The sequence below is a fragment of the Pieris brassicae genome, chromosome 5 (genome assembly GCF_905147105.1).
Source record: "Pieris brassicae chromosome 5, ilPieBrab1.1, whole genome shotgun sequence".
NCBI classification, from domain to species: Eukaryota; Metazoa; Arthropoda; class Insecta; order Lepidoptera; family Pieridae; genus Pieris; species Pieris brassicae.
In genome coordinates this window covers 12,433,677-12,457,852 of record NC_059669.1, presented here as the reverse complement: position 1 = coordinate 12,457,852, position 24,176 = coordinate 12,433,677, and the positions used below count along the sequence as shown (strand labels likewise).

At 34.1% G+C, this 24,176-nt stretch overlaps 4 protein-coding genes and 1 non-coding gene across 5 annotated transcripts; 3 read left to right on the top strand and 2 right to left on the bottom strand.

Moving 5' to 3' along the window:
• The first annotated feature begins 374 nt into the window (after nucleotides 1-374).
• LOC123709903 (alpha-tocopherol transfer protein-like) lies at nucleotides 375-6,036 on the top strand. The gene is made up of 6 exons (XM_045661505.1): nucleotides 375-639; nucleotides 1,707-1,860; nucleotides 2,678-2,782; nucleotides 3,795-3,942; nucleotides 4,930-5,146; nucleotides 5,875-6,036. The coding sequence occupies exons 1-6, from the start codon at nucleotides 516-518 to the stop codon at nucleotides 6,027-6,029; spliced, it is 903 nt and encodes a 300-aa protein (XP_045517461.1). The 5' UTR covers nucleotides 375-515; the 3' UTR covers nucleotides 6,030-6,036.
• A 3,651-nt stretch (nucleotides 6,037-9,687) lies between these two features.
• LOC123709870 (alpha-tocopherol transfer protein-like) lies at nucleotides 9,688-19,901 on the top strand. The gene is made up of 7 exons (XM_045661460.1): nucleotides 9,688-9,747; nucleotides 10,613-10,760; nucleotides 13,358-13,508; nucleotides 14,510-14,614; nucleotides 16,239-16,386; nucleotides 17,568-17,784; nucleotides 19,604-19,901. Exons 2-7 carry the CDS (start codon nucleotides 10,625-10,627, stop codon nucleotides 19,756-19,758), a joined length of 912 nt encoding a protein of 303 aa, XP_045517416.1. The 5' UTR covers nucleotides 9,688-9,747; nucleotides 10,613-10,624; the 3' UTR covers nucleotides 19,759-19,901.
• A 367-nt stretch (nucleotides 19,902-20,268) lies between these two features.
• Nucleotides 20,269-21,567, top strand: LOC123709872 (17-beta-hydroxysteroid dehydrogenase 14-like). Its single transcript, XM_045661461.1, has one exon. It carries the CDS (start codon nucleotides 20,600-20,602, stop codon nucleotides 21,341-21,343), a length of 744 nt encoding a protein of 247 aa, XP_045517417.1. The 5' UTR covers nucleotides 20,269-20,599; the 3' UTR covers nucleotides 21,344-21,567.
• Nucleotides 21,568-22,311: 744 nt separating this feature from the next.
• On the bottom strand, nucleotides 22,312-24,176 carry LOC123709873 (60S acidic ribosomal protein P2). The gene is made up of 5 exons (XM_045661462.1): nucleotides 24,057-24,176; nucleotides 23,659-23,831; nucleotides 23,159-23,251; nucleotides 22,753-22,836; nucleotides 22,312-22,398 (listed from the first exon to the last, which is right to left on the bottom strand). The coding sequence occupies exons 2-4, from the start codon at nucleotides 23,828-23,830 to the stop codon at nucleotides 22,766-22,768; spliced, it is 336 nt and encodes a 111-aa protein (XP_045517418.1). The 5' UTR covers nucleotide 23,831; nucleotides 24,057-24,176; the 3' UTR covers nucleotides 22,312-22,398; nucleotides 22,753-22,765.
• On the bottom strand, nucleotides 22,892-22,971 carry LOC123710518. The gene has a single exon (XR_006753841.1). It is a non-coding gene; the product is annotated as a small nucleolar RNA Me28S-Am982 (small nucleolar RNA).

Genomic DNA, 24,176 nt, shown 5'->3' with positions numbered 1-24,176 from the left:
CCGGTTTTAGCAGTGATATATTATCTTTTTGTTGACAGCATATTACGATAGTTCGACCGTAATCTTAATGCTAATCATGACAAAATTAACTATAATTTTGGTGAAGTGTAAACGAATCTCTTCTTTCAATCTCTTTCCGCATAACTTAAAAAATAAACAAATATAAATTCATTGATACGTGGAGAAACATTGTTATCAAACATAATTTTTATCCACATTTTAGTCCTTTCCTTTTAATTATAGTGTAATTAGTTAACTATATCAATATGTATTATTTTGCAATGAAACATTGACGACTTTGAGATATGTAAATTCATTTTTCGTGTCCGCTATTGTACCTTTTTACATTGTAACGTTATTGATTAAGCAAAGCAGTCTCTCGAGATTGGTGATAAGTGTTGTTCGACATTTACATTTCACATTTCATTTTTTAATTAATTACAATATTTAATTTTATTTTGTGTGTTTTTTTTAATAAACACAGAAAATAAACGAAAACATTTTTTAGAATAAATATGGTACTAAAGGAAATACCAATTCAGGAGGAGTATGAAAAGGGAAATGTCTCGCCCCAAGATGTGGAAAAGCTTCGACAGTGGCTGAAAACCCAGCCCCATTTACCGGAAAAGCATATTACAGGTTAATTTTTGACTGCTGTATATTCATATTTTCCATTATATGGGTCACATTGTAGCTCCAGTGGGCTATTATTATTCAATATTAATTATCATTATTAAAAACTAAATCTACTTTACGACTTTAGAAACTCCTTTCAAGTGGAACTCATTCTTAACAGGTGTGCCAAAATTATTTCTTTTTGGCGCAGAATTTACAAAACCATTTGCGGTACTAATTTCTGGATAACACTTTGTGAGCTTCCTTCATAACAGAGGATGCTTCCGAGACCTAAAGTTACCTCTAATGTCAAGGATACATTTATGCGTCCTTGGTCTTGATACTCTGATCGCTTGTAGAGTTCAGGGTTATGCAAAATTATTGTCCGGGATGACTGTTTAAATCCAGAATAATTATTCATCTTCCATCTGAAAGTTACCACATTCAGTACGTCCGTATGTCGGTAAACCATTTCTGAGGATATGTACTATGTGAACCGATATTTCGAGTGCTTTTCAGCAATCACGGTCCGTGAGAGACTGCCTTGTAAGTTGACATAACTATTTGACTATTATTATTTAAATTGATGCAATAATAAGTTGCTATATTTTGCATTATTTTATAAAATTAAAAAATGTGTTTATTGGTTACAACAATGCATTATAATGTAAGATTTGGGAACCCTTTAAAGTAAAAAATACATGTGTCAGGGTTCCCAGCTCTTCCATAACAAACTTTATAGTTCCATAAAATATTTTTTGTTTTTTCAACTGTTATCTTTATTATCTTCCGATTCTTTTAACTGTCTCCCACTCTAGAATAGCTGATAAGCACTCGAAACATGTAACAATTTCGCCTAAATTATATTTAAACGCCAAAGACAACAGTTAAATGTGTCAATACATGTACAATGAGTCCACTCTGCTAGTGCACCACTGAGCTGAAGAAATGGAAGTTTCCATTCTTGGTTTAAAAATGTTTAAGGTTAAAGGATCAAAAAAGTGGCCCAAAAAAAAAATTCCTGGTTAAATAAGTTACTGTTCTAACAGTCCAGCAGCTGCATTTTCATATTAAATAATTTTCTTTTATAGACCTGGACATAATATTAGCATACCACAGCAGTAACAGAAGTATCGAGGTGGCTAAGCAGCTTATGGATCTGAACTATTCGCTAAGGACCCTCTTCATGGCTTATTTTCAAGAAAGATCTTTTGATACTACAATAAAAAGAACGTTTAGGAACACGTATGAGTTTTTTTAATAAATGTAACTTTAAAGGGAGCATGATGGCGGACGTTTATGTTTGCCAAATCTACATACTTATATAGTTAAGTACTCTCTTCTCGTACCCGCCTGCTTGCTGATTTCTTATATAAAGAAATAAATATGTAACTATTTTACCAATATGTGATATATTAGGACTGTTGGTATGCGACCACCATCCCTGAGATCATAGATTCGATACCCGGTTTTGCACCAATGGATGTCTATGACTTTAACATTCGCTGCAACGGTGAAGGAAAACATCGTGAGGAAACCGGCTGGTCTGAGACCCCCATTGAGTTAGTTCTTCTCTATATGACATATTCTGAAATGGCCATATTTAGATTTAAGATATCTATAATGATTAGTTATCGTCAGCCAGTCATTCATTTCAGGGTTTACGTATTTCTGTTACGAAGTAGTATACGACGGGGAGCGGCAAAAGTTTTCTCGTTTCGGAGACCAGGTCCTTGAGACAAAATCAATAACGCTAAAGGAATTTCTTTGGTACTGCTCTTAAACGTTTTATCTCGTGATATCATTTTCATACAAATTGGCGTTAGTAGGTCTCGTCTGTCGAAAAGGGAGTTTGTCTCAAGCCCCAGATTTCTGTAACTTCCCGACGTTCCATGCAAGGTAGTTCTCTCAGTATGCTATGATGTCGGTAACCTTAGAATAGCGTGGAACAAAATAGCTGATAGCTGTCGCTCGCTTTTGGAAGTTACAGGGTTCATTCAATTGTAAATTTTACGATCATGACATTTGCTCAATCTGACTTGTTTATTTTTGTCTTTTTAAGATTATTTGTTCCTCTGCCCGAGCGAACAAAAGACGGTTGCGTGGTTATGTATTGCCACTGTGTAAACGGTGACCCTAATGAATTTGACGTTGCACATAGTATCAAGTAAGTGTAATTAATAATATTTGAAAGTGAAGATTCTTATTTCAAATATGCGGGACATACTGCGCTTAGTTAAATAAGAATGTGATTTTTTAATTAAAAACAATAAATATGTATTGATCCTTCACTATAATTTCACGAATTTGATCATGTTGCGGGGCGGGAAATGCGCGGATCGTACATTTTGCTAGCATAAGGCCCGCTCTTAAGGCAGCATAATATATAGCAACGTTATTATATTTTATTTAAGTTAATAGAGAGAGAGAGATAAACTAAACTCTTAAGCTACTGGTTTGAAAAGTGTTTGAATAGTTCATTTATCGAATTAACGTCGAAACTGATAGTATTTCCTTAATATCTTTTTAATTGTATCTAAACAATTTTATGATTAAAATGTTACAAAATTATTTTGTATTTTAATATAAGATACTAAAATAAGGTTAAAAATATGTATTAGATCAATTTGTGGAGCAAACTATCTTGATAGTTGCGTATCTTTGTTTAAGAAATGTCCTTATTCGTTCACAAAATATAAATATTTTTAAGTCAACGGAAATGGACAACTGTCGAAGTAGACAAGGGGAGAAATTGGCTGGCCAAAAGTTAATTTGGAATTGTATAGGAAAACACCTTTTGTATGGCAATCAAGGTTTATTAACGAAAAACTTTCAAATATCTTCCTACTCCTTTAAAATCTGAATGTACTTTTGAAACATTATTATTTATAGCTATTAATAGAAGGGCTATTTGCATAATACTTTGTAATTAATATTAATTTGATAACGTAAAAATATGATAATATAGTGATAAAATAATTGACTATAATTATATGAATGAGTCATTATGTCAATATGATTGTAGCTTCTATTCTACCTTTTAAGCCAAATTGCACGCCAATAATATGTGGCAGAATATGGAAACTTTAGATTGAACCATATTCTTGCAAATAAATTATTAGTACTGTCTTTAAAAAATTTTTTGAAGACCAATAACTTGGAACTTGCTTTTGTTCCAGAGCGTTTTTAATGAGTATCGATGTCTTGCAGTACGAGACTGGAACCTGGCCAGGTCTTGAAGTAGTAATCAATTTTGATGGATACACAACAGGACATATGGCCAAAATAGATCTGCGTAATGTCCAGCAGATATTATATTATTTACAGGTATTTGCTTGCTTATCTTTCTTTAAGTATACGATCAGTACCCTGTTTGTACCCTGTATTCTCAATAATAAAACTAATTGAATTTTGCGCCATCTATGATTGGTATTAACAAACTTGACAGGTGTGGGCGTCGTTTGCAATTATAATTTACTATTAAATTCGATCGGCAATAATAAATTCTACCAACTATTTATTTGTCGGAGGTGCGCGGAAAGAAGCTTTACCAGACTTTGATATAGTACTTAAGTAGAAATCCTATAGCAGCACTAGTCGTTACTTTAAGAGTTATTATACAAATGTTTGAAGCAGTACTTACGTCTAATACTTTGTTAAATTCATGCTAAAGCTATTGTATCAATTCTTATTTGTGCATTGTTACTACCGTAGATAGTATAAGGAGTCCATTTGAAATTCTCTAATAGGTCTTAGGGAGCGTTCAAGTATTACGTCACGCAATTTTTGAAGATCCTTGACAAACCCCCCCGCCTCCATGAAAGGCGCCGTAACTTTTCTGACTATTTACCATAATATGGTGTAAAGTACTGGAAAGTCGAAAATAATTTGTAACTTCCAATAATGACAGCAATGCCGGTGTTCTTGTATGCAAGTTGGATTTAGTTCTCTCATAGATATCGCTTATGTCGCCATTGGTTGGTTTTGTGCGACACAAATGCTTATTATTGTGGTCGAAATCTCTTGAAACTTACAGAGTAAGGGATCTGGTACGATAATATTAGATCTTGATTGATTAAAGAGACATCTTCAAAGTCCATAGAGAAGTTCGCGAAATAAATGTTGGGAAAAATTCTTGGCGATTAAAAAAGTCAATAGAGATTATAGACGGTTCTTTGCCACTGATTTGAGAACTGGAAGTAAATGTATAAGAACAAAAATTTGGCGTTTAAAATACAATGTACAAATTTAAAATACAAAAATGATATTTTGATAACATTTTTCAAGTGAACTATTATTTATAATTTCTTCCAGGAGGCAATACCTTTGAAGTTAAAAAAACTTCATTTATTAAATGCGCCATCGTATTTTGACCGTTTAATGACTATCATGAAGCCGTTTGTTAAAAATGAAATGATAAGCTTATTGGAGTTTTACACTGATGGTTTTAAGAACATTGGCAAGTTGCTGCCTCTGGAAGCATTTCCCAAAGATGTTGGTGGAAATTACAAAACGGTGGCAGAGTTGAATGGTAATCACTTTTGTACAATGTATTAAACTATTGCATTTATTCTGTAAACTAAGTAACTGGGCTTTATGAAACTGAAAAGTCATATTGCTATAATATTTTGACAGCCGCTAAATGACTTAATTGTTTATTTTGCTCGCTATTGTCTTTAATGACCCCAATATACACTATATTCATATCACCTCAGCAAATCAGATCTTCGTCACGTCTCTCTCAAAAGAACACTCTGATTGGCCAATACGTTGTTCATATTACCTTTTTTCGAACGGTGAAGATCGTGAGGAAACCGGCTTGCCTTAGACCCAAAAAGTCGACAGTATCCGTTAGGCACAGAAGGCTGATCATCTACTTACCTATTCGATTAAAAAATGATCATGAAACAGATACAGAAATCTGAGGATCAGACCTAAAAAGGTAGTAGCGTCATTGATTCTTTTTTGTAGTCACTATTCGTATTGTATATATTCTAAAGACTAGACCTATTCTTTTCTATAAGACATTATTCGGATAACAACATATATTCTTATGTCTTTTGTTTTTGTGAATAATGTAGTATTCACAATAAATACCTATCAAAACAAAGAGAATATCACAAAAACACGCACTTTAGAAGACAAATAAAATTCAAATTTAAATCAAAAGGGAATAATTACATTACACATTTGTTTTTAACAATTTGAAGTGTTTTTTTTAAAGATTTATTTATTCGTTAACTTTTTCTTTGATTATAGAAGAGGTTTTCAAGAAACTAGAAACAGCACAAACGTTCTTTGCAGAGGAAAATAAGAAACGCGTAGTGGAATCACTGAGGCCTGGAAAAGTGAAGAGTTACGCAGATATTTTTGGTGGTGTAGAGGGTTCTTTTAAAAAGCTGGAAATTGATTAAAAATATTTGTTGAAATTATTTTTTATTTATCTGTGATGTGAATTTAGGTAATATAATCAAATTTTGATGCTGCAATCTTTAAACAGTCGGCCCCGTTGAATTTTTATTGATAGTTTTTCTGTATTATGAAGTCAGTGTTATCCAATTTATTGATATGCAGGCGAGCCTTCTAGAAACATGTAAGTGACCATGGGCGGCGATTACCACTGGGAGTGAGAGCCGGACATGGCAGTAACTACTCCCGTATGTTAAAAACTTATTTGATTTGACATAAGACATACTTAGGACTAGGCCTCGACTCGGAATCTTACGATGAGATTTCTTAATTATAACCAAGTGAGTCAGCCGGCATACATTTCAATAAGAACTAGTTGGCCACGTCGCCATGGCGTCTCGGTGAGGTATGGCTCTTATTCTTTCCAAACCTTTTTTGGAAATACAAAATTTATTCGTGCAAGACCCAAACAATGAATTTAACATCTTTACAACTACGTAAAATATTCAAATGTATCTGTCGTCAGACAGCGTTCTAGTAGTACGTAACGAATTTGGGGGGGGGGGGGGGGTGTTCCTCTTGTAAAACCTTACGATGCGGGACGGGGATTGAATTACGCGTTATTCTTAATATTATTTACAGTACTTTACAGTTTGGTAAGTTTTTAGGTATAAAGAGTCACTGCCGTTGGTCAAGAAACGTTACGGCGCGTTTCATTTTTTACACAAACTCACTTTGACGAAAATTAGGATTACATAGAGGTGATAGTACAAAATACATTTATAAGTATGCCAAACTAAACGATGTCTCAACCAAACATGAAATGCCTATAAACGAATCGGAATTTTAAGCGATTCTATTTCCGGATGTAGTAAATTTATTTCTTGATTTTTGTACTTACATTTGAATATAATTTTCCTTAAGAAATCCAGTTCGTTATTAATAACGAAAGATAAGAACGAACTAAGTTGTCACGACAACATCTTGAATACATAATAATGTAATAAAAGGCGAATAAACTTTGAATTGTTTTTATAGTCAGATTTCAAATGTGATTGCGCGGTATATACTACATAATAAAAGGGAATTGTGGCTCAATATAACAAATAATTTTACTACTTTGAGGGTTACTAGTTTTTAGCCCTAAATTGTTTTTTTGCGCAATGATCCTGAGTGGGAATTCTCCTCTTGAAACATCCAACATTCATCCGTTATACCTCCACGTGCGTCGTTCTACAACTGAGCGTTGTTACCAGTTTTTGCCGCGCACTATGGGGAGCCAGCTGTACACTGAAGTAGTTCTAAACCATTTTGAAACTTAGGGTCACACAAGAAAAGAACGTACCATATCTTAAAAGGTCGGCAACACAAATGCGGGTCTTCTGGCAATGTAGTGTCCATGGGCGGCGGTATCACTTAACATAAGAAACGACAAGCATCCTGCCCGTTTGATTCCTAATGGAGCGTTCAAGTATAACGTAACGAATTTTGGAAGGGGGAGGTCCTTTTGTAAAACGTTACGATTTGGGGCGGGGATTGAATTACGCGTTATTGTTAATATTGTTTTTACACCACATAATGGTAAGTTTTAGGTTTTAAGAGTCACTGGAATTAGTCACGAAGCGTTTTACTATTGGAAACAGAAACGTTACGGCGCGTTTCATGGGGGGGGGGGGGGGTCAAGAATCACCAAAAATTGCGTGACGTAATAATTGATACATAAAAAAACACCTACTTTTTGTTTGTCAGTTCAGAGAGTAAATCCCACTTACCCCACCACAAGATTCCTTAAACGTTCTTATTATTAAACGTACTAATTCAGAGTTAAGGTCTAAAATGTTAAAGATTTGAAAGCCACGATTTAAAACTGAATATTTGGGATATGGACTTTTCCTCTTTTAAATTAAACTTATACGGAAATAGCAGAACGTATATGAATAATTTGTTTGTATTATGAGTACGGAAGAGATAATGAGTGATGTAGCATACATTTTAACATTATAAGTACCTTTAGGGTAACCGGACTTCGGACTTTGACACACAGTGAGCGTTGAGTCTCCTCTCTGAATCGTTTTAATATCATTAAAAACATTGGCGCTACAACACTTGGTCTTAGCCAGATTTCTTTTGTCAGTATTACGTTTTATATAAGGCAAGTACGTGATAAGCCTTCTGTGCCATCCGACGAGTTCTGGGTGGGTTTTCCTCCACCGTACGACTAGTGTTAAATGCTCACATAGAAAGAAAAGTCCTTTCATTCAGAGCCTAGATGTAAATTCTGGCCCATGTTATGATAGGCAATGATATAACTGTATGAATAATATAAAAGCATTTATAATTAAAAATAGCCGTTCTCTCTTAAACGCAATAGACAAATTGTGCATGTCCTGTTGTATAATGGCATATAATAGATGTAAACACACACTACAGGTACGTTTTGTTGAATAGTCACTGCAAATAATTACTGTAATAATTTCCAGCAGTCATGTAATATTTATCTATTAAACCAATTTATATTTTGTTCCTTTTGGAGCAGAGACTCTTGGGCCATGGGGTTCAAGTGACTTGGTAGATAATACTGGTTCTTTCGCTCAAAGAATAATTATCCACCCCAGAGACTGTTCGGTTTTTCTGTGAATTTTACTCTATATAAACCTCAGAGTTCAAGTCATAAGTTTTTAATTAAGAAATAAAAATAGTGGTTGATTGAAGAGGGGTGAAACTTAAGGGTGTATATATTTTTGTATGCTGTATCTTAAAAAAATAAAAACTTAAATTTGTCTAAAGTAAACTTTAAGGGGATAAAAAATAGATGTTGTCCGAATGACAGACCTAGCCGGCACACGATATTTCACGAAAATCGGTCGAGCCATTTCGGAAGAGCTTAATTACAAACTCCAAGACACGAGAATTTCATATATTAGATTATATTACCAACGCAAAATTACCGGTTTTACAAAAACATATATTTTATATCACAAACTTTAAATTTATATTTCGTCACCAAGACCTGGTGGAACTTAAAGAATAAACTATAATATAACTTAAAGAATAATATTAAAATGTACGAGCTTGCAAAGGCTAATTCGAAAAAACAAAACCACTTTCACTGCTGGTTCTCGAAAACTTGTACAGGTTTAACATATATACATGTATTCATAAAGATTTAAAAAAGGTTACCAAGTCTATAGACCTTCAGTGCTGTTTGCCAGTCTTTAATTAAGATAGATATACATTCTATAAACATTACATAGTACAATAAGGATTGTAAAAATCTGGTCAAAAGCTTATTTTGCTTTCGAATTGTAATATAACTATATTTATTGATCCAAATTAAAGTAAATTTTTAAATAAATAAATAAACACTAAAACAGTGTAAAAACGGTCTTTAAAAGTCTACATCTTTTGTTTCTTTTCTACCACATATAAACTTAATAATCAGTTCAACGTTTTTTTAATGGCAAAAGTTTTAACTTAACAGTTTTAAGTAAAAGGAAAGTACAGGGAGTAGGGAAACTACACGCGAGAATAAAAAAAAATACATCAAAAGGAAACCAAAGGGACAGTTCAACGTTTAGTATTTTTTTTGCAATCATGACAAACATATCTAAAAATATGAGTACAGTTGGTGAGCGGTAATTTAAAATCCAGTTTCATTCGACCGCATGGTATCAGCCAGAGTGGAGTGCTTCAAAAGTGATTTGTTTTACGAGAAAAACAACAGTAAGTTTTACTTTAAATCAAATCATAATAGAATCGTAACGATATATTTTTTTGGAGAACTTTAGATGCGCACCGCGGTCGTGTTTGGAATGCATCCTTTGAATGAAATATGTGTAGTAACTATAAAACTTAAATGGAAAATCGACTTTCCGTCAAAAAGTCCATGTTATGACATAATGCATAATATTTGTCCCATGCAATTGGCATTTATTAAAACAAAAACGTAAAATAAGGCTTTATATGTGTTAATGTAAATGAACTTTTTGTAAATTGTGTGATGATTGTGCATTACATTACAATAATTTAAAATTATGAGAACTATTCCGTGTCTATGTAAACGTCACGTTCTAGGTTACGCTTTGTAGCTAATTAATGAGGCTGCGCTAATCTCAATAAATTTCAAGTATTTTTATGTAGTATAAAAAATGTGAAGTGTGTAAAGAAAAAATATATTAATGAAATATTTTGAAATAACTATATATAATATATATATAATATTTTATTGTGTACATTAAAGCATAAATAAATACATTTATTCGCAATAGTTGTACAACAAAAAATAGTTTTGATTTGTTTTGACGACTCTACGGAATATGATGGGTTGAAGGACTTTTCGCGTTAATTGTACGGAAAGACAAGTGAATTAATTACGAAATTAAGATATGAATATTAAACACACATAAACACAAATTATAATTTTTGTTATGATTCACTTTAAAAATACACAATTAATTTTGAATTAAGTATACTTTAGTAAAGTTGATTTAATTCTTAATGTTAGCTAATAGAGATGTAGTAATAAGCCAAAAAAAACAGACAGTGTTTGATTTATTATTATTAAAAGGTATTTTGTATCTCATTACAGTATCTTTAGACAATGGTATTAGGAGAGGTCCAACAGCTTCCCCTGGAAGAGGAGTACAACAAGAAGACAGGAATCAGCCCCAGCGATGTCCAAGAGCTGAGACAATGGTTGAAAACACAACCACATTTGCCTGAGAAATACATAACAGGTAAACGGCATTATTACATTGGTATAATCTTAGTAAAATTCTTTTTCGCGGCGAGGGAAAATCGAATAATTCAATATTCTAACATCACAAACAACTGTTAAATGACAATTCAATATATAATTATTCATATTAAAGAAAATGATATGCATAAATATCTACAGCAAATAGTGTAATAATTACTTATTTTTATTAAAATAACTGTAAAAATAATATGTATAAAAACAGATGACAACCAATGGCACTACAACATAGGTCTGAGCCTCTGATTCCTGTATCTGTTTCATGATCATTTGCCAATTTTAATTGGTAGGTAGGTGACCAGCCTGACGCAAGCCGGTGTTCTCATAATGTTTTCGTTCACCGTTAGAACAAATGTTTTTTGCGCACCTAGACAGAAAGCACATTGGTGTTCCATTGGTGCACAGCAGGGGATCGAACCGACGATCTCAGGGATTAGAATCGCGCGCTGAAGCCACTAGGCTCTCACTGCTCTGTTATTCTATAGACAAGATACTTTTATTTCTATTACCACTCATATAATAAATAATGCGACCCATCATCCTTATGTTAGACTCTTAGACAGAAAGCACATTAGTGTAAAATTCAGCGAAGTGTGACTCCCATCCGTCAAAATACAATACGTGTTCGATCTACGAGAATCGCAGTTAGAGTTAAAACCTATGTTTAAAGTTCGGAGAGAATTCCTTAAGTCTGTAATCTTTGTTTAAGTTCCGATTGTGATACTCATTTAGCAAAGGCGTTTATTCTCGAATAACATTTATCTAGTCAATTGTATAAAAGATTTACCTCACTGTGCACAGTGAAGTACTGTCTGTGTTTTCTGTGTAGAATAACCATACATTTATGTATTTATACAAGCTTGCCAACGGCGCACTTATACATTGGTACATACAAAATAAAATACAATACAGTCAAAAGTCAAAAGTCTAAAATAATTTATTCACACAATGTACACTTATGAACGTCAAAAAAATAAAATACATTAAATGCTTCTAATTTTACATTTACTACCAGTTCTCAAATCAAGGGCGTAGAACGGAAGATAAGAATTGGCAATAAACTCTCCGCCACTCTTTTTAATTGCAAAATTATTATTTTTTATATTACACAACGTTTATTAGGAGCTGTAATCATTACACCATGTTCCACATGACATCTTAAGTAATAAATAATAAAAAAATGAATTAAAAACAAAGATTTGTCTCAGATTGTGAAAGAACCTCTATCAGCAGGAGGCATGGTGAAATAGGAGCACGCAAATACATAGTCGAAATAACATCACCGCATACACGAATTCAAGTACGACCAAGTACAAACTGTACGAACAAGTAGCACCCGTTCACGAGTATCATACATGGCCAGCCATCGGCCCCCTCGCAATATTTTAGGAAGAGAGACAACCCCACGCATGGAAGCCGCCACAAGCAATGACATTTAAGCGAGCATGACGATCCTTGAAATGTGAACTTGGCTACATAATAATAATACTAATTATACAGAAATAATTTAATACCACATGGATCACGGTTTCTTCCCACTTTACATTAAAACAGTCGTGATGATCGCCCCAGATTCTGAAAGTGCAGCCGAGAGATTCAGTCGCGTTACCTCTTTATACAGGAGTAATTCATATCCAAGCACTAGGATCGTTTAAATAAAATAAATCAGTGGCAACCTAAAAGCTTTTTAGGTCTGGGCCTCAGATTCTGTATCTGTTTCATGATCGTTTGTTAATCGTATAGGCAAGTAGGTGATCAGCCTTCTGTGCCTGTAGCACGCCGTCGACTTTTTGGGTCTAAGACAAGCCGGTTTCCTCACGATGTTTTACTTCACCCTTCGAGCCATGTGCACCAATAGATTTTCTTTACATTCTCAAGTGATGGATTACGTCATTTCACTTTGAATAAAAGCGAAGTATCATCAGTACCTTTTGAATTCTATCACTCAGGTATGATGCCATAAGACTTAGCGTTTTTTTGCCAATGCCATAGTGTTGAAGTTTTTTGATTAGGATTTCGTGATGGACGCAAAAAACTCCAATGGCATCGTGAGAATTATCTCAAGCATCTAAATCTCGGAAATTAATTTAATGCCAGCATCGGCTGTGGACCGACCTCTTGTAAAACCATCCTGCTGGCTATGCATAAGTTTATTATTATTAAAGTGTACCAATAATTGATCAAGAATAATTTTCTCGAACGACGCTGGCAGCACAGATATGGTTCTAAAATTTGTGGGGTCAAAAATGCTGCCTATTTTGAATAACGGTGTGATTTTACTTAGCTTCATCTGGTCTAGAACGACTCCATAATCTATACAATAAATAATGTATTAAGCACTTATAGTCCAACAACAAACACCGAGAGATATAAAAAAATAACCTAATAACTAAACGAAAATCGATTTTAAATTGTGGATGCAACTATGCATATCCAGAATGAGCTAGTCATTTTAATTCCTTTTTTTAATTTCGAATACCAAATTTTATGTTTTTTGCGTACCATTTGCCAAATAAGTCAAAGTTTAAAATAGGAAATTTATAAAGTAGTGATTAGTAAACTTATATATTTTTCCAGATTTAGATCTTATTTGTGCCTATCATTCTTGCGAGAGAAGTAGTGGGGTCACCAAGCAAGTGCTAGATCTACATTACACTCTACGCACACTCTTCACGAATTTCTTCAAGAACAGAAGAGTGGAAGACGTGGAACAAATTTGTAATACAGCGTAAGTTATTTTTCTTTTCTAAAATTTCTAAAAAAGGCGAAAAGCATTATCGTAATGACTTATTTAATTGTTTTAATTTAAAGATTAGTTATATAGAAACTTTAAAGAATACAAGAGAGAAGAATATAAGAACTATAAACGAATATGAAAACTACTATATGATGTATAAAGCTCTAGTTCAATACAAAATTTAATGATTTAAGTTGTCAACAGCTCGAATACATAGATATTCCATTAATAAAAATTAAAGTTACAATACAAACCGGTTAGTTCGAAATACGACCACGGAGCGCTGCTTAAGTATTTCGTACAAACGAAACATTGTTATAGGTACCTACAGTGTGTGTGTGAAGTTAGTAGAGCACTTACCAGCAAAGCACAAAAGCACACACAATAGTTCTATAGTTCCTGATAGTTTTTAACAAGAGTTCTGGACACGTTACCTACTATTCTGTTCAATTACGTTTTGGTAATTTTCAAAGAAAGATGCCTTGTTATTACAATATAATGAGGACAATACCACACAGATAATGGCGACTTTAAACTTTAAACAAACCTTATTTTAATATTAGCTATCGTAGATTTTCATATATTAATTAGATGATTAAATATTAAATATGTTGCAATTAAGAACAGAATACACAAATAAAATAAATCCTATACAACCTGTTACTCTAATTTAGTTTTGTTTGTGTTATTTGTTAATGACGCGATCATCATCAAATTCATAAAGTGTAACAGGCTCAAGTGGTTGGGAGACGTGCAACAAATAGCGGACGACAGAACCCCAAGGTGCTTACAGAACTACCTTGTCGCAAGAGAAAAGCAGTAGACCGAGGCTGCGTTGGTAGAATGGAATTGTCAAGGACCTCGAAACGTAGAGGTTCGAAGTTGGACGTAAGAAGCACGAAATAGATTGCGATGGCAAAACATACTTGAGGAGGTGCTGTATAGCCATTGATGATGATGATGCTTTGCTATACCTCCATTTTCGTTTTCAGATTGCTCTGCCCTCTACCGGCACGCACAAAAGAAGGCAACGCTATTTTTTACTCACATTTGATAAACTATGTGCCGAAGTTATTTGTGTTCAGTGCAGCTGTAAAGTAAGTTTCTATTTTATTTATATTTTAAAAAGTGCGAACGCAGGTGTTGGAATCACTTGCACAGTACATTTTAAATAACAAAAGTATAAGGTAATCATTTTTTTAAAGGCAGGTTGCCTTTGTACCGTGGGCGACTATTTGGATCATAGTTTGACAGCCATTAATTATAAATAGCTTGACTTATTATTATGACAGATGTTCTTTTTATATGACTTAATGAACTATTTTAGAGTGGCTGATTTTGCGGATTTTTGTAAGTGATCGATATAAATGGAATACTTTCTTGCAAATAAATGATTTATTACTATTTACGTGTGTAGGAAGGCAATGCCTGCTCTTATTTATACCTAGAAGGATTCTCGAACTGTCTAACTTCGGATTGACTCGGCCTCAGGAGGCCGAGAAGTTGTATACATATATTATGTATCCTTGGCGGTCGGAATAACTTCGTTATCGTGTTTTAGGGTATGTAGTCAATGCTGATATGAAATAGATTTATATTCATGTAAAGAATTGTCTGAATTATCGATAAAAACTTGTCCAATGTAATATCTATTACGTGGAACGATTTTAATTATTATATGATAATAAAACTTAATGTTTCATAATACAACCTTTGTCCTTCTAGATTTAATTAGAATGTGAATTTAAATTCTTTAATTATGATTAGGACATAGTATTATTGCAGCTTTTTTGGCTGGCGATCATGAGTTTTTTATCATATTAGGAATATTTTATAATCTACAATATTTGATAGTGCTGCGGAAGACATGGCCGCTCCACTTATTCGACATTATTATTATTATTACAGGCAGCAGGATAGCTTTTTCCTAATAATACGTTTGCTAACTGCTCCAGAGTCATCCTTGTATAAATGTGTTGCTCCAAGTCGCACCCGGCAGTTGCGAACACTGGACCGACACCCACACTCGCCGCGTCACTTTAAGTAGTTGTCCTGGCGCTAGTTGGTGTCTGTAAATTGACATCCCGTAAATACAAAATGAAAATTACATAAAATAAACAAAAATTATAATTAAATATGTAATTAGTTTTTCGGTTCTGATGGGGTAAGGACCTACGATGATCAATACTCTGACCTTATGAAACCTCACGATAGCAGTACCTATATGTCGGAGACCAAGATGGCCATCGAGTGCGATGGTTCGTATGCGTGCGTAACCCTGGTTATCTGATAAGCGGCTAGGGCACATATCACAACTTGAAAACTCTGTCATAGAGTTGTCAAATATGTCAGTGAGATAATTAGGACAAGGGGTGACGCGGGCACCAAAACGCCATTAAGTATAATTATATTGTATTATATATTTCGGATATTTCCTCGTATCATTATATTATATTATATATTTCGGATATTTCCTCGCATCATTATATTATATTATATATTTCGGATATTTCCGGAGTAGTGGTATTCCCGGACCGGCGAGATACGTTAAACCTACCAGACCTAGTTTAAGCAAATTAATTCCCTTTTTAGGAAAGGAGAGATTTGGCACTCGCGTGCAGCCTGGCTTCTCGCTCACATCTTCCTGATAGGCTATTAGGGGTCTTATATAAAAAGAACCGTAAGGGTTTAACAGAGTTTTGAGCAAAGAAACTTTTTCAGGGCTACATTGATGGTGATAGATCTCTGGCAGTATGAGGAAGGGACTTGGCCAGGATTTTTTATGGTGATAGATTTCGAAGGAATGTCTCTGGGGCACCTGGCGAGGATTGACTTGCAGAGTCTACAACAGTTTTTATATTATTTGCAGGTAATTTACATATTTTTATATCTGAGCATTCTAGTGTGATATCCTTGGTTCTGGGTCTTGCAAAATTATTGAGTGCGTAATGATAATGTAATTTTGTGTTTCAAAATTAATACAAATTTATAGTTATAAAATGTGTCTCAGTTGTTAGTGTTAATTTCTCGGTAACTCGCGGGTCTAGCGGGAGGGGAGTAACCTTCGGTAGACCATAGGTGATAGTGTGCGGATTTTTTAATCACTATGTCGTAGTGGTCCGGCCCGCATCGCGCGTACGCAGTAGAGTACTTTTTCAATGAGTTTTCGTTGAGTGACTATCCATTAGCATTCGATGAAAATATGCTGCCTCTTAGAGCCTCCACCGTTCAAGTCTTCAATGAATTTTGTCCTTAGACTTAAGATTAAATCCTTATAAAATCCAAATAGTCAAAAAAATCCAATCAGAAGACGAAAACCATAAAAAAATTACTGTTAGAAGATGTTAGAGATTTTTTAAGAGGAATATGGTACGGACAATGTTTATTTTAGTGATGAGTCACACTTTCACCTCGAAGGGTCAATCCCAAACGCCAATCGTTCAAAATTGCCGTTACTGGTCATCAAGTAATCCAAAACAAAAACATCAGAAAGAAAGAAAGAAAAGTTACTGTATGGTGTGCAATATCGATCGGTGCAGAAAATCGTTTCCATTTTTCTTCGAGAATGACCGAGATGCAACGGTTGGCAGGTGACGAGATTAAGTGACATGTTTCATAACTTTTTTGCCAGATCTCTCGACTTAACCCCAGCTGACTTTTTTATGGGGTTATCTCAAAGCAAGAGTTTATGATACCCCTCTTACGAATTTTGAGCAATTGAGCACGTCCTGCGTCTTTGCAAATTCGCTAGTCAGCTTTGAAGAGTAAATAATCCCTAAATGAAATCTGCACTAATACATTATAATTTACTTCTTAATTACAAATACAACACTAATAATTTTAAACGAAGAGTTTATAATTCTTAAATTCTCTTCGTAATTTTCAAAATATAATTTAAATTATTACCTTTTGGAAATAAAGTATTTATATATACAGTATATATCAGAAAAGCCTTGGTTACGTTCTGGTTATGGTAACCATTGTATTGACAGCCTCAGAGTGCTAATGAAGTACTTACAAGTAGGTTACTTTAATGTTTTCTCCTTTCAGGAAACAATGTTAGTACGATTAAAAGGCATGCACTTTGTTAATGCTCCATCCTGGGTGGATAAACTCTTAATAATGATGAAGCCGTTTATGAAGAAGGAATTAATGGAAACGCTTCGAGTCCATACTACTGGATCAAATACTTTACAGGAGTGGATCCCCATTGAAGCTCTCCCGAAAGATTCCGGTGGAAACTTCAAAACGATTTTGGAATGCAAAGGTAATTGTTTATTTAGTTCTAACATATATAAAAGATAACTGGCTCAAATACCAGAAGAGTCTTTCCTTCCTTTCCTTGGTTTTGTTTCCCTTGGAGTAGAGACTCTTGGGAGACCGTGGGGTTCAAGTGTACAGGCACTAATTAAAGATTTAAGTTGGCGCCTGGTACATAGTACCTGTGAAGCCAGAGATAGTGCATTCCTTGCTCAACGAATAAGTATCGCAATACAGCGACGAAATGCTGCCAGCATTAAAGCTACACACCATACACTGCCACAGGGTCCAGACTTTTAAAACCAGCTTTTAGTATTATTATTACTATGTAGGTAAATAATATTATGTCCTTACATATGAAATTTGCGTTTTGTCGTACTGGCCACTTTGACCTTAAATACCTCCTCTTTGGTTAGGAATTTCAAATTCAAATTTGTACAGCTATTTACTCATGTATTTTTGCTTCGATGACCTTCATTTATTTGTTTTTTTTCTGTTTGCGTCACTCATTTTACAAAATGGAAAACTAAAAGTATCGCATTATTTACGAGTACGAGTTCCGCCGTGGCACTAGTGCTGCGGAAACGACTCGAAGGGTGAATGATGTGTATGGCGGTTATGTTGCAAAAGAAAAGACAGTTCGTTTTTGGTTTCAACGTTTTCGATCTGGAAATTTCGACCTGCAGAACAAGCCCCGTGGACGGCCTGAGACCCAAGTTGATAATGAAGTATTGAAGGCTATTGTAGAAGCGGATCCATCGCAAACCACGTCCGAATTAGCTGCAGGCTGTGCTGTTAGTGATAAAACTGTTTTAATTCACTTGAAGCAAATTGGGAAGATTAAAAAGCTTGAAAGGTGGGTACTTCACGAATTGACTGAAGCAAACCGGCAAACCCGCGTCGACTGCTGCGTTACATTACTGAACCGGCACAATAATGAAGGTATTTTAAACCGAATCATTACCTGTGATGAAAAATGGATTCTTTACGATAATCGGAAGCACTCAGCGCAATGTTTGGATCCTGGCCAGCCAGCCAAATCCAGCCCCAAGCGAAAATTTACCCCAAAAAGTTACTTGTAAGCGTTTGGTGGACTATTGCCGGTATTGTTCATTGCAGTTTTTTCAAATCTGGCCAGACTATTACGGCTGATGTCTATGTTCAGCAATTGCAAACCTTACCAGCTAAGCTAGCGGCTAAACAACCTAGGCTGGTCAATCGCTCCACGCCACTGCTACTTCACAACAACGCTAGACCACACACTGCACAACAGACGGCTACCAAATTAGAAGAGCTTCAGTTGGAATGTCTAAGACATCCTCCGTACTACCCAGACCTTGCTCCAACAGATTACCATTTTTTCGAAATTTGGACAACTTCTTGCAAGGGAAAAAATTTAACTCTGATGGGGCAGTCCAAATCGCCTTCACAGATTTTATTGATTCCCGTCCGACTGGTTTTTTTAGTAAAGGGAACAATGAACTACCTATGAGATGGCAAAAGTGCATAGAAAACAATGGTTCATACTTTGATTAATTAAATATATTATATTTAAAAATATTCGACTTTTGTTCCTCCCATACAAAACGCCAATTTCATATGTAAGGACCTAATATAAGTTATTTGATTGTTACCGTAAAATGACATTTTCATAGGGCAAACGATAATAATACATTTATCCAATAGATTATTAATCTAACTATAAAAATATCGATAGTAATCTAAATTTGTCTGCAGATAAAAATGCATTGAATGCATGACTCAAAAGCGTTAATTCTCATCCATTTACGATTTATATTCACAGAACTAAGAATATTTCTTTTCAGATGACGTATTAAACAAGTTACTGGCTAATAAAGCGTTTTTTGAAAATGAAAACAATAAACGAGTGACAGAAGCGCTGAGAAAAGGAAAGCCAAAAACTATTTCAGACATATTTGGCGGCATGGAAGGGTCATTTAAAAAGCTTGAAATTGACTGAAAACGCATGAAAAATAACAGTACAGTAATTTTTTTATGATAAAGGCAAAGTTAACAGGTTTAAAGTTAAATATACCTTATAAAATCAACCAAATAATGTTTGGTACTGTGTATATTTTTAAAAACAGGAGATTTTGAGTAATAAATCACATTAAAAACTATTGTCTTTTTCTAAATGATTTTCTAGTAACAATCCCACGACTTGGTAAAAAGTCTAGGTAAGTAATCCCGGTAAAAAATAAATACATTAAGTTGAAGGAAAGAATGATAGTCATCAGTATAGTTGGTAGATATATATATCTGTAATGATCGATCAGCACCAAATATATGCGATAATGTGCATTAATACATATAATAATTTCAAATGAAATATTTCCAACACACTTATCATTTATCGATTTTAGCGATTTACGCTGTGATAAGATAGGTTTACCTTAAAAAAATTATAAAACTATCATTAAGTACCTTTGTATTTTTGTAATTGATGTACCTACTCAGTTTTGGTTTTCAATTTTTTTTAATATTAGTTATTATTTTACGAATATATTTCAGGATCTAATCTTCCTTCACGATAATATACCGTACGAGTCTATCAGTAGTTACGTAACAATTTATTTTTGGAAGCGTCAAATATTTCGTTCAATACTAAACAAATACTGCATAGTAGTTACATGTAGTACTTGTTTGCGAATGGTTTCGGAGCAAGTGTCTAGATTAATTTCTTGTTTAGTAAACTACACGTATTTCAAGGCGAATCCCCGCGTTCGTTGATATAATTGATTCACCGTTCAGTGTCCCGTAGAAGATTGTCGAAGTAACACGTATTGATAACTTTTAGTGCAATGAGTTTCAACGAGAAAGTCGTGATAGTGACGGGCGCGAGCTCTGGTATAGGAGCCGCAATCGCTGAGAAATTTAGCAGTGAAGGAGCTCAAGTAGTAATGGTCGGTCGGAATGAAACCAAATTAAATGCCGTGGCAGCCAGGTGCAAAAATCCTCTTATTGTCAAAGCAGAACTAGGCAAGGAGGAAGACATAGTACGAATTGTCGACGAAACCATCAAGGAATTTGGTAAAATTGATATTTTAGTTAACAATGCTGGAACGTCTGTCATGGGTAGCATTTTACTGGGCGATATATTAAAGTCATACGACGAAGTAATGAACGTTAATTTCAAAGCTATTGTGCATTTGACTAAATTGGCCGCTCCACATTTAATTGCGACAAAAGGAAATATTATTAATATATCCAGTATTGGCGCTGAGAGGACAACCTCCGTACCATCTTTGATGATGTATTCGTGTTCTAAAGCTGCTTTAAACCATTTCTCAAAGGATGTTGCCCTCGAGCTATCGCCTCATAAAGTGAGGGTCAATGTAATAAGCCCTGGGCCAGTTCGCACTGATATTCTGGAAAATACTGGCACACCCATTCCGTGGGATGCTTTTAAGCAGAAGACAGCGCTGGATAGAATATCTGAGCCAGAAGAAATAGCCGATCTTGCTTTATTCCTAGCTAGTGAGAAGGCTAAGGGAATAACTGGTTCGATATATGTAACAGACAATGGAATGTCGTTAAAGAACTAGTTGATACATTGTATTATGTAAACAACAGTCCATACTTGCTTTTAAAGATTTAATATATATTATTTATCAATGTTACTCATACAAACCATTTTTTTAATTATGATACAGCCTATCTTTTTATTATATCCTATGAGTTATCTTTAATAAATAGCGAGATTACTCCATTATGATGTATACAAACTTGAATATGATTTATATTGAATAAAGTAGAAAACTAAAATATTTAGTGTGGTTTTCTTTATAATCCAGCAAAGCTACATTCGTTTGGGCCTAAGAACTGATTTTTAGACTTCACGTTAGCTGTCACCGTAAGTCTTGTTTTTTTAGTATAATTTGTAGGATGATATTTGATAAATTACTTGGAAAACTATTCTGCCAACAATGGGCTATGTATTAGCAAAAAAAAAAAAACGGCGATTTCTATATTCTACGGACACTATGTGCACAAAATAGTCTGTTATGTAATGTGTCCCCTGAAATCGATAGCAACAACCATAAATAGTTTTAAATTATATTGTAATACTATCAAATAGGGTAATCATAAAAGTTAATGCGACAGTTTAAAAACGAAGAGTGGTAATTAATTCCTGTTTCACCGAGATCAAATTTTTCAAAAAATAATGGTAATAGATTATTACGTTCTAAACATTCGTCAAAATATGCCGTCGTTATGTGGGGTACGTACTATGTCGTCCACAATTCTGTGTAAATAGTGAACAATCGTAAACGTAACAAAAAAGCTCTTCAGTATAATTAGATGAATAACTTTAATATGTAAATTTAGTTATTTTTCACTATTTATATTTTAGTTTAAAAAAAATGAAATATATATTGAATATGTAATGCACTAGTATCCTAGTAATAAAAGAACCTTTTATTTATCCTGAAAAAAATAATAATAATTCTGCTTTTATGACGCCGGGGCAAGGGATAAATTCTATACTATGGGTTTAATAAAACATCAGGAATATGTTAGCAAGATATATTTCATAGAAACATTCTCACTGTTACTCTTATACCAAAAATTGGAATAAAAACCGCGTACTCCGCGTCAGCTGAAACAAAAAGAGTATTTTAAATAATATATACGGACTGATCAAATTAAATGTAACAGTTTAGATGCGACTTTGAAATAATGTTAATCAAGATGTACGAAGTCTACAAATTTGCTCAACCATGCATAGAACCTTCATGGTATTTTTGGTATGATTGGTTTTTGAAATTTTTACCCTAAAAGAAGTTGGCCACATCAACAAGTCAGGTTTTTTTTATGAATGATATTATAGCCAAATCATACTGTTCTCAGTAAAATTGTTTCTTTTTAGATTAGCCATGCTTCACAATGATACGTTAATAATATCTTAAAAAGTATAACAACATATTATTTTTGTAAATAAAAACAATTATACCTGTTGGTTGTATCTAGTCAAAGAGACCGAAGCCCATGTCCTCATCCTCAGATTCAGATTCTTCCTTCTTTGCCTCTTTCTCTTCTGCAAATTTTGGGAATATTAAATATTGTTCATTGAAAGTAAATTACAAATTAAATTTAAGCATCATCAGCAACATGTAAATAACAGCACTGTTTCTCAGTCGAAAGATGGTGATAAAGTTAATCATCATGTAAAATAATAATTTACTTTAAAAATTTTGTTTAGAAGTGAACAAGTTATAAGATATCCTCCACATTTTGCCATAAATATGTATACCCCCCTTCGTTTCAACAATGTGAAAAAATAAGTCTATGCCTGAAGCATAAATTAACCACATATCGTACATAAATAAGGTAACCTCGCTAGGTTAGTTGTTACTAACCTTTCTTGTCCTCAGCAGCAGCAGCAGGGGCAGCAGCTGCAGCAGCGGCCGGCGCTGCACCACCAGCCGGCATCGAAGAGAGCTTCTCACGCCCTAAATTTTTTTATTTATTTGTTACTGTGTTTAATTTATTATGAAAAAGGACATTTAAATATTAAGATCAGATATGAAATTAACATCAATGCTATTCAGCCGAAAGATGGTGTTTATTGAATATCATCATAAGGTGGGTGGATTTAGCTAAGCTTTAACCCTAATACAACATAAAAAGGAACGGTTGGCGAGTGTTTTACTAAACAAGGATACAAAAATTACTGCTTTAGTTATAAAGCAGTCTTCTGTATCTCACCACACCATGCTACCTCATGGTAATTTTTAGTGATATACCATGAAAACTGACATTTTAATAAATGTTATCGCACAAGTATTAGGTTAGACCTGTATGTTTCAAATTACAAGCATGTAAACACATGGTATGAATTAGATCTAAAAAAACTAACCTTCAGCGATCAAGTCATCGACTGTCTTGCCTTCCAACTTCGAGATAACATTCTTCAGTTTCTCGGAGTCAGCTTCGATACCGACTGAGCTGAGGATCTTTTCGATATCAGCTGCGGCTGGTGACGCCTTACCGCCCAAAACGGCTAACAAATACGCGGCCACGTAACGCATTCTGAAATTTAAGTAACGGATTAACTATTGAATCTTACAAGATTCGTGAAATCCACTAAATAATACTATCCATAGATACATAAAATAAGGTTATATTTTAACGCGCAGTTTTCATCCAAGTTAATCTTGGTAATTTATTCACTTTAAACATATTTCAACTTTATTAAATGCACGGAAAGACACTAAAATAGCAATTTAATATTTATTTTAATTAGTTTTAACTTACTTTAAGTCTTATGACACGAAACGTGTAGTGCCGTAAAATAAACGTTTACTTGAACGAAATGTCAAAGCAAAAGAGAGATGGTGGCGGTATATCGCGAAGTTGGCAACTTGTTAATTTAAG

What these genes read in the sequence shown, in the direction of transcription:
- LOC123709903 (XM_045661505.1), top strand. Translation starts at nt 516, where the DNA reads ATGGTACTAAAGGAAATACCAATTCAGGAGGAGTATGAAAAGGGAAAT. An exon ending in AAAAGAACGTTTAGGAACAC is followed by an intron (nt 1,861 to 2,677) that starts GTATGAGTTTTT and finishes TGTCTTTTTAAG; the next exon opens with ATTATTTGTTCCTCTGCCCG. An exon ending in AACGGTGGCAGAGTTGAATG is followed by an intron (nt 5,147 to 5,874) that starts GTAATCACTTTT and finishes CTTTGATTATAG; the next exon opens with AAGAGGTTTTCAAGAAACTA.
- LOC123709870 (XM_045661460.1), top strand. Translation starts at nt 10,625, where the DNA reads ATGGTATTAGGAGAGGTCCAACAGCTTCCCCTGGAAGAGGAGTACAAC. An exon ending in GTGTTCAGTGCAGCTGTAAA is followed by an intron (nt 14,615 to 16,238) that starts GTAAGTTTCTAT and finishes AAACTTTTTCAG; the next exon opens with GGCTACATTGATGGTGATAG. An exon ending in AACGATTTTGGAATGCAAAG is followed by an intron (nt 17,785 to 19,603) that starts GTAATTGTTTAT and finishes ATTTCTTTTCAG; the next exon opens with ATGACGTATTAAACAAGTTA.
- LOC123709872 (XM_045661461.1), top strand. Translation starts at nt 20,600, where the DNA reads ATGAGTTTCAACGAGAAAGTCGTGATAGTGACGGGCGCGAGCTCTGGT.
- LOC123709873 (XM_045661462.1), bottom strand. Translation starts at nt 23,830, where the DNA reads ATGCGTTACGTGGCCGCGTATTTGTTAGCCGTTTTGGGCGGTAAGGCG. An exon ending in CGATGACTTGATCGCTGAAG is followed by an intron (nt 23,252 to 23,658) that starts GTTAGTTTTTTT and finishes AAAAAAATTTAG; the next exon opens with GGCGTGAGAAGCTCTCTTCG. An exon ending in TGCTGCTGAGGACAAGAAAG is followed by an intron (nt 22,837 to 23,158) that starts GTTAGTAACAAC and finishes CAAAATTTGCAG; the next exon opens with AAGAGAAAGAGGCAAAGAAG.